The 10,073-nt window shown below is 39.8% G+C and overlaps 1 protein-coding gene across 1 annotated transcript in view; it reads right to left on the bottom strand.

Moving 5' to 3' along the window:
• AXDND1 (axonemal dynein light chain domain containing 1) overlaps window positions 1–10,073 on the bottom strand; it is a 134,459-nt gene that overhangs the window by 99,545 nt on the left and 24,841 nt on the right. The window contains exons 9-10 of the mRNA XM_004706807.2: window positions 7,347–7,487; window positions 2,535–2,639 (exon numbers count right to left, since the gene is read on the bottom strand). Coding sequence (XP_004706864.1) covers window positions 2,535–2,639; window positions 7,347–7,487 — 246 coding nt within the window. The remainder of the gene's footprint in view (window positions 1–2,534; window positions 2,640–7,346; window positions 7,488–10,073) is intronic.

Raw genomic sequence — 10,073 nt, 5'->3', positions numbered from 1 at the left:
GAGCAAATGTTTTGAGAATGATGAGGGCAATGAATGTACAAATGTGCTTTACACAATTGATGTATGTATGGATTGTGATAAGAGTCATATGAGCCCCTAATAAAACGATTAAAAAAAAGAAATTAAAGAAGATCTAAATAAATGGAAAAACATTCAATGATAATAGACTAGAAGATTTAATATTCTTCAGATATCAAGAGTATTCAAAGTGATCTATACAGATTCAACATGCTGTTGTTAGGCGCCATCAAGGGGGTTCCAACTACTACTAACCCTTTGCACAAGAGGACAAAACACTGCTCGATCCAATGCCATCGTCACAATCGTTCTTATGTTTGAGGCCATCGATGCAGCCACTGTGTCAATCCATTTTGTTGGGAGATTCAGCATCTTCCTTATCAAAAGAGCCAAATGCTCAAATTTATATAGACCTGCAAAAAGCTCATCTGGTAACACATTGTTCTTGGCTACTTTTGCACTACAATGGCACAAGCTACAAGCTACAAGCTACAAAGGCTGAGTTCATTAGTTGCATCAGAAACTGTATGTCTCTCCTTGTCTTTTACATATGAAGTTTGTAAATCATTAAAATAGAATAAAAACTTAAGATTGTAAATTCACTAAAATCTATGAAGGAATTAGACTCGCCAATATCACTAATTAGAAAAATACAAATGAAAACCATATAATCCCCTATATCCATCAGATGGGGAAATGGGAACTCTCATACCCTGATGTGAGAATAAACTAGCACAACTATGTTGTGGAGCATTTTAGCAACATCTAGTAAAATTTTTAAAAGCCGCAGTATTGTTATGGCTTATACATTAGGATGCTAACCGCAAGGTCAGCAGTTTGAACTTAGTAGTCGCTTCTCAGAAGAGAAAGATGAGCCTATCTGCTCCCATAAAAAGATTTACAGCCTCAGAAACCAAAGGGGCAGTTCTCCACTACCCTAAATGGTCACTGAGTCAGAATGACCGTGATGGCAGTGGCTTATTTGGCTTAGTAAGAATGAAGCTATGCATATTGTATGACCTAGCAGTTTTGCATCTAAGGAAATGTCCCTGGGAAATGCTCACACAAGAAGGTATTTCCAAGATGTATAGTACAACAAAAGAGCCCTGGTCACATAGCGGTTAAGCTCTTGGCTGATAACTGGAAGGTAGGTGCTTTGAACCTCCAGCTGCTCTGGGAAAGAGGAAAGGAGCCATGCCAAGACAGAGCAGAGGGGTTGGACCCTGAGACCTGAGACTGTGAGGTGGGGTGGCAGGTGAGCCTCCTGGCCCACCAGAGTAGCTGAGAGACTGAGGGCTGGAGAGAGATGTGGTGTTGTGGACCAATTATTATATCCTTCATATTTTCTGATCCTGGTTTGTGGTGACCTGTTAATTGCCCTACTAAATGCCTATAACTCTGAGTATTGTCTGTGTGGCTACTGAAACGGAATATCGAACTGAGCAGAAAAGTAGATTGCTATGGAAGGAATGTATGAATAGGATCAAGAAGGGTGAAGGGTGGAGGTATGTCTGCCCTTTGCTTGCGGAGTAGGCCTTAAGCTCATTAGGAGTTGGGTTCTCCCTTGTGTAGCCATAGGACGTCAGATATGGCTCCCATGCCTTTTTTGCCATAGCTCATACTGATAGAACACTGTCGAAGTGCTAAACACTATTCTAAGTTCTTTACATAAATGACCTCAATCCTCACAACAGTCCTGGAAGATAGGTACCATTATAATCCCGGATACACACAAAAAGAGAGGACCAGGAAGGTTTAGTGACTTTCCTAGGATTATACAGCAGTTATCTCTATGCTACACACACTGGCTCTCTATACTTCGATCTAGAAAGTCATCAAAGTTACAGTCTGCAAACAGCATTCAAAAGAGCGAATAATGCTAAAACTAATCATCTGATTCCAAGAGAAAGATCATGCTTTATTTTCTTTCTGCCAAGAATGAGACAGCAATTAAATTCAGGTAAAGAAAACTTTAAGTTAGTGTCATGTGGGCTATTTCACATGCTGGCTACTTTAGGACATCCGTAATACCTTTAGTTATTGAAATTGGTTTCAGGGTTACAAATTATGTTAGACAAGGTGGCTCTATTCTGCTTCAACTCTCGCCCCCTTCCCCAAATAAAACCACTGCTATTGAGCCGATTCCAACTCATGGTGATCCAAGATAGCAGTTTCAAAGTTGGAAATCTTTATGCTAACAGATAGGCTCATCTTTCTCGCATGGAGTGGCTGGTGGGCTTGAACTACCAACTTTGCATTTAGCAGTCAAACATACACCTGACAGTGCCATCAGAGAATCCCAATATAAAATAGAGTAGCTCTTAATTATTTATCTATCTCTTAAGGAGGAGTTCGTACTTTGGTAAAAAGAAAAGTGTGGTCATATCAATGGAAGTATATTGGGATAGTTTTAGCAGAAGTTCATGTAGAGATGTAATACATGCTATAGAATTCCCACAAAACCTCTTCTTTCTCCCATATATCTATAAAAGCTACATGAATTTAAAATAACTTACTTGGCATTCTTTTCAGCATCTAAAAGAGCCTGTGCCAAATCTTTATGGGCCTTGTCTGCTTCTTTTGTTAATTTTATATCGTGTTCCCGAACCAGACACAGCTCCCTGAAATAAGAGAAATTCTATTCTCATACTTGGAACTTACACAGCATAAAAATCCAGAAAGTCAAGTTTATAGTCAGGTATATTTTCAGTTATCATATGTACTTCTCCATGTTTCCTATTTATAAACTAAATTAAAAAAACTCTCGTGCACATTCTGGACGAAGTCGTTGAAAGTTTGGTAGAATCTTGCTGTCTAAGAGACAGAAAGGAGGCCCTCTAGGCTGGACTGGGGGCACGTGATGAGCCAGGGGTTTCCGGTCACTGGGACCCACCTCCTGACGTGATTATCCTGTCCTCCGCATTCTTGCCATGTCAACTTAGAAGACTGTTAAGCTTGTTTGCTCAATACTGCCTTTGCTCTTTGGTTTGATTTTGGTTTTGGTCTCTAATAATGCTTTCTATTTATTTTATTATGGTTTGTATGAAAGTTTAGAAAGAAAATTGGCTTTAAAGAATTCAAACCCATTTTGTTTTATGATATGGATAGTGCAACAGCATTCTTCCCACTTCCTCCCATGGGCCTTGTTCTGTGGCTTAGCACATGGACTGCTCTGGAGAATGCTCCATGTGCACTGGCGAAGAGTCCATATTGTGTTGTTGGTAAGTGGAGACTGCCGAATGCATCGAATGCGTTAATTACTCTTTGCCACTTGACTGATGTACTTAATGTTTACAGTTAGTAAAATTATTGATAAACGTGAATTTCCTGCTGTCATTTTGCTGTATTTTTATGTATATGTGGTTTCTTTGTTCATACGTTTTTTCTACACTGAGTTCACTTTGTTACTGTTTTACATTTTGTTTCTGCAGTGCACAGCCAGCCAGAGCAGGGCACTGGGCTCTGTGCCCCAGCAAGGGCTCTGCCCCACTGAGCGTCCAGAGGGCTTCCCAATGGCTCATGCCTTTCTATGTTCCCTTCACCTACCACCCCCACCACCTTCCCTAGCGAACGTTAAGGCTTTGTAGGAAATTGTCTCTCCTCAGATGCTTTCTGGATTCTTTCTTTATCTTTAGCTTCAGAAAGTTTGATCATGACATGTCTGGGTAGTTTTCTGTTGAGGTCTAGCCTAGCTGGAGTTTGCTGAACTTCCTGATTCAGATCTTCTTGTCTTTCTTGGCATTAAGGAAGTTTTCTTACAACAAATCTTTAACAAGCTTCTCTGTGGTGTTTTTGGTTTTGTCTCTTCCTGATCTGGAATTCCAATCAAATGAAAGTATTTCTCTTAAAAATTCTTAGATGGTCTTTTGGTGTTTGCTGTTATCATTGTTCGTCTTCTGTTTTCCCTCTAATGTGTTAGGATTAAGGTTTGCTTTCAGCCATGCTAATTCGGTCTTCCATTGAATCAATTACCATATTAGTCTTCTGGATTTCTATTCACTGTATGGTTTCTAATTTTCCATTTATTTTGCAAATTGATCTTATATTGCTTTACTTTATTTCTTCTAGTTTTTATCTTTGTTTTCCTTTATTTTTGTCTGTGGTTGCTTTAAATTGTCTCTCAATTTGTTGAAGGAACCTCAATATAATCCTTTTTAATCCCTTATCAGGGAGTTCCAAAGGTTCTTTTCTTTCTCTGAAAGATGTTCCGGCCCTTAATCTGGATCACGTGTTTGAGTCATCTTGTCCAGTTTTGCTCCGTCTTATTTTTTAGCATGATTTGAACTCATCTGTTATTGTCAATTCATAGTGACCCTGCAATTGGGCCACAAATCATACTAAAGACAAGTTGCTATGAGTCAGGATTGATTCGATGGTAGAGTTTGGTTTGTTTTTTGGTTGTTGCCAAGATACTATAATGTTATTGTATTAATTTATTGGTTTGCTTCTCTCTGATTTTTTTGTTCTCTTTTTTTTTAATATTTGCAGATGGGTATGTTAGTCTGGCCATTAGTTTAGCAACAATTGAGTGCTCACCACCTTTCTCCAAAGAACAGTAGTGGGAGTGTGGGCACAAATCTTTGATCTCTGATTCTACAGAGCAGCTAAGGGCAGGCTGTGCAGATCATCAAGCCGGTGGTGCTGGAATGTGTGGGCAGCAGGTGTGGTGGGTAAGTCTGGGTAGGATCATTGACTCCTGCATACTAAGGAAAGATAAAAAAAAATGTTGTTTAAGGAGGAAAGAAAAAAAGGGGGGTAGGGGAAGTAGGGGATAACTAAAAAGAAAAAGAATAAAACAAATGTAGCACAATACTGACACAAATACTAGCCACCAAATAAGGCTGAAACAAAAATGTGGACCCCACTCTGTGGAATGTAGAAGAGAAGGAACTACTGAACACCAAGGGGTGGGGGGCAGAACACCTGCTCAGACAGATTAAAAAAAAAAAAACAGGCAAGAGGAAAGAACAGAAAAAAAATATGGGTCGGGGGATGAGAGATGAGCTAAGAAAAATGGAATAAAGGGGGAGGACGTAGTTCAAATGTTATCTGCCAACAAAACTGTAGTGGAGCAAGATGTGCACTCCAGCAGAGTGCACACAGCTGTCCATAAAGGGGCAGGGACAGGCACGTCTCACTTTGGGTGGGGGCCAGGTACTAACCCCCGAGATAAAGGATAATGATAAGGTAAAGGAAGAAAAAGAAACAGAAAGAAGCAAAAATATTAGGGGATAAGAGTGAAGAATTATGATGTAGGAAAAAAAAAGATGTTAAAAAAAAGAGAGAAAGTACCACACTGCAGGAGGCAAAAGTGCTAGTCACCACACCCACCCACATGGAAATGTAGCACTTGCTTGCTCCCCAGGAGTATCCACCACTGAGAAGGGAGGGGCAGGGACAAGTGCTATTAAGCTTGTGGGGGACAGGGGAAGAGAGGGAAGGGGGGGAGCTGCCTGCTCTACAGGATCAAAAATACATATACTACTGCTTCTCATGCCATCAAGTCAATTCTAACTTTAGTGGAATAGACATAGCAGTCCTCATCTTCCTCCTGCAGAGCGGCTGGTAGTTTCAAACTGCTGACCTTCTAATTAGCAGCTCAACACACAGCTCACTATGCCACCGGGGCTTCATACATACACACATACACACTAATATATGAATATGTATATATGTATATGTGTGTATACACACATACACATAGTGGAACTATACACACATATATATGCAAAAGAAGAGGAAGAACAAAAAGGAAAGAAAAAGTAGGAAAGAGGAAGGAGATAAAATTATGAAGATTCAATAAAAATGCAGCAGCACAACACTGGCAGTGAGGGTAGGGGTTTAACCAGCCATCAGGTGGGTGGGGTGAGGGACCATGTCTCTAGTTATGGAAAGGTTGGGTAAAGTAAAGAAGTCACATGTCTTTGGTCACAAAACACCAATGTGGATGCTCTGTATAGTCGTGGATGTGTGCAGGGGGAGTGAATTAATGTGGCCCTTCTAGCCAGAGTGTCTAACTCCCACCAAAGGACCTTTTTCTACCTGAGTCTGGTGAGAAGTTGGGGGAAAATACAGATAGGGTTCACCTGTGTGTAATTATGAACAAGATTTCTTGGAAATGCCATCCTGCAGTGTATAAAATGAGCGTATGGAGAAGCAGGAGGAGGTGTCTCATTGCCAGCAAAATCCAGGGTGGAATGAGTCCTCTGACAATCCCTGCAGAGTAAACCTCTTGAATCCACATGACAACTACATCAGAGCAGCAGCAGAACCAGAAACCAGAACAGGGAACAGAGAAGTGGATTTCCCATCCATGAACCAAGTGGAGCTTCTTACTTTTGTGCAGGAGGCTGGACTGTGGAGTAGAGTGCCTCTGGCCACTCAATGGATTTGCTGGACCATGGAAATGGAGCTGAGTGCCTGTAAGCTGAGGTTCACTGGAGTGGGGTGCTTTGGGGCACTTAATTCAAGGAGCTGGGTTTCCTGAACTTGAGCTAACTGCCTTTGGGTTGAGGTTTACAGCAGGGTGCTATGCTCCCTTGGGCATTTATGAGTAGATGTGAAATAACTTTGCAACATGTCCTGATAAACAACTATCTTGAGCATCTCTCACCGGCATTATAACCTGTTAACTTACTTAATCACGAGTTTTATCTATAAGCTCTATGTAGTCATTGCAATGGATGCTAAAAGTTAGAGAAGTGAAATAGAGAACATTAAATAAATCAGCGTGGTGAGCAAAGCCAATTTTCTGGTTCCTGCTGCAATCAAAAAGCTACTTATAATAATTCAAACCACACTGTGTGGGGGTTGGCAGTTTAGCACTCCTTGCTCACATGTTTTGGTGTTTGTTCAATCTCTTCTTCTCTCTGGTATTTGATCTACTTCTTTATCCTGTCCTTTGAAGCTCTGGATTACCTTCTGGGATTACCACCCATCGCTAGTTGACTGGTTTCTCAAGTCTTTGTTGTACAGGTCCTGATAGTATATCTAGTTAGCTCATCATCTTCCTAATAAGCTTATTCTTTGTTGAACCTTAACATCCATAAACATGGCCCTACTTTATAACCTAATTAAGATAATTAACATCTCTACCAAAAAAAGAGAAAGAATCGCTTCCCTATCAGTTTTGTGCTAACTAATAAAACCTATTTCTCTACATCTATATCTAAACTATAATTAGTTCTTCTAGTCTCCTGCTAACCATGAACGGAGGACCAAAGAATCTCCAGCTTTAAGCAATCCACTTTCCCTAAATAGTTTTTACTGTCTTGAAGAGTTATGGCTCTGACTTTTGTTTTTGTATTTAAGATCATCACAGGTCTTACCTGGTTAGTTCCTCAATAACATTCTTGAAATTGTATAATTCTTCTAAAATGCGCTGGTCCATTATCCGCTGAGTCACCAAATCTTTGTAGAAGTCGATCATCTGCTGGGCAATTTGGTCAAGCATTTGCACATACCTTTGTCTGTATACAAAAGGTACACAAGCATCATGCAGAAGGAAAGGCGAACCAAACCAACCAACTACCATTGAGGCAATTCTGAATCAGAGCAACCCAATTGCTTCTTAGGGTTTCTGAAGCTATAAATCTTTATGGGAAGAGATAGGCTCATTTTTTTTTCTCCCAGAGAGAGACTGATGGTAGGTTTAAACTGCTGACCTTGTGGATAGCAGCCCAAAATATAACCCACTATGCATATCATTAATTAATATGTAATTGATTCATTAATTATAACACATATACCATACTAATGCAAGATGTTAATAATAGGGAAACTTTTCAGGGAAGGAGGCAATGGTCTGTGGGAATTCTGAGCTCTATCTGTTCTTTCTATAAATTGAAACTACCCTAAAAAATGGAAGGATATTAAATTTTTAAAAGTCAAATGAATACTTAAAATGAATAGATTATATACTAATAAAACTGCTGACAAAAGTGAATAGAGAAGTCACAGAATAGGAAAGAATACCTTTAAAAGAAAAAAAATGTATACTAAAAAAGATGGTTCCAAACCTTGGGGGAAAGGAGACAGTGGACAGTGTAAGATATGAAATTAATAATAATTTATAATTTATCAAGGGCTCACCAGGGTAGAAGAGGGGGAGGGAAGGAAAAAAGAGAAGCTGATACCAAGACTACAAGTAGAAAGAAAATGTTTATAAAGTAATGATGGCAACACATGTACAAATATGCTTGATATAATTGATGTATGGATTATTATAAGAGCTGTAAGAGCCCCCAATAAAATGATCTTTAAAAAAAGACATACAACAGATAAGTGGGTGAAGGGAGACGTCGGACAGTGTAACATATGATGAAATAATAATTTATAAATTATCAAGGGTTCATGAGGGAGTGGGGAGCGAGGGGAAAAATGAGGAGTTGATACCAAGGACTCATGTAGAAAGCAAACGTTTTGAGAATGATGATGGCAACAAATGTACAAATGTGCTTAACACAATGGATGGATGGATAGATTGTGATAAGAGTTGTACGAGCCCCCAATAAAATTATTTTTTTAAAAAGATGTTTCCAGAATATATAAAAAAATTCCTACGACTCAATAATAAAATTATTTAAACCCAATTTTTTAAATAGGCAAAAAAATTGAATAGCCACTTTTCATATATATATATTTGGCCAGTGAGTACATTAAAAGGTGTTCGACATCATTACTTAGACATAAAATGTAAGTTAAAGCCACAATAGCACACTATTACATACCTACCAGAAAGGCTGAAATTACAGAGGGCTTATAATGCAACAATGTTGGCAAAGTGAAGCAACTAGAACTCTGGATGCATTGTTAGTAGAAGTACACACAATGGCCCAATCACTGGAGCAGGAGGTGGCATCTGACAATTTTTTAGAAACCTACACATACACCTATGTGAAAACCATCGATCCCATCCTTAAGTATCTAAGAAGGGAAAGCAGGCTGTTGTTAGCTGCCAGTGAGTCAGTTCCAACTCTCAGCGATGCACAGCAGAACAAAACGCTGCCCAGGCCTGCCCCATCCTCACAACTGTCAGAATTTAGCCCATTGCTGCAGCCACTGTCAATCAATCTCCTTGATGCTTTTCCTCATTTCCAATGACTTTCTTCTTTACCAAGCATGATGCCCTCTTCCAGGGACTGGCCTCTCGTGAAAACCTGTCTAAAGCACAGGAGACACCGTGCAGTCTGGTTGTGCTTCTTCCAAAATCGAGTTGTTTAGTTTGGGGCAGTCTGGTGCTTTCACTGTTCCTCACCAGCACCATAATCCGAATGCATCAATTCTTCTCCTGTCTTTCCTATTGAGTGTAAGCTCTCACATGTATATGAGGCAAATGAAAACACCAAAGTATGGGTCAGACACAATTCAGTCCTCAAAGTAACTTCCTTGCTCTTCAACACTTCAAACAAGTCTTATGCAGCAGATTTACCAAATTCAATAAATCATTTGATTTGACTACTGCTTCCTTGAGCATTGACTGTGGATCCAAGTAAGATGAAATCCTTGACAACTTCCACCTTTTATGTTTCTCATGATGTTACCTATTGGTCCAGTTGTGTTTTCTTTACATTGAGCCTTCCTACCGAAGGCTGCAATCCTTGATCTTCATCAGCAAGCGCTTCAAGTCCTCCCCACGTCCAGCAAGCAAGATTGTGTCATCTGCATATCTCAGGTTGTTAATAACCTTTATCCAATCCTGATGCCACTGCCCTCTCCATATAATCCAGCTTCTCTGATTACTTGATCAGCATACAGATTGGATAAACACCGTGAGAGGATACAATCCTGACACACCTTTTCTGCAGGAGTCCCTTATTCTACTAGAATGACTCCCTCTTCATCCATGTACGGGTTCCACATGAACACAAGGGAATGTTCTGGAATCGCCATTCTTTTCAATGATATCCATCCATGGCAATCTACATAGACACATGCCTTTGCAAGAAAACATTTTTCTTGGATTCTCTGCTTTCAGCCAAAATCCACCTGACTTACACAAAAGAAAAAGACTCCTATAAAAATATGTGGTAGCCGAGGTGTCGAAGGGATCAGGT

This window comes from Echinops telfairi, unplaced genomic scaffold (genome assembly GCF_000313985.2).
Source record: "Echinops telfairi isolate 266 unplaced genomic scaffold, ASM31398v2 ScPeMD7_7424;HRSCAF=8462, whole genome shotgun sequence".
Taxonomy (NCBI): Eukaryota; Metazoa; Chordata; class Mammalia; order Afrosoricida; family Tenrecidae; genus Echinops; species Echinops telfairi.
Note: the sequence above shows the minus strand (reverse complement) of the source record. Positions and strands in the feature narration are given on the sequence as shown.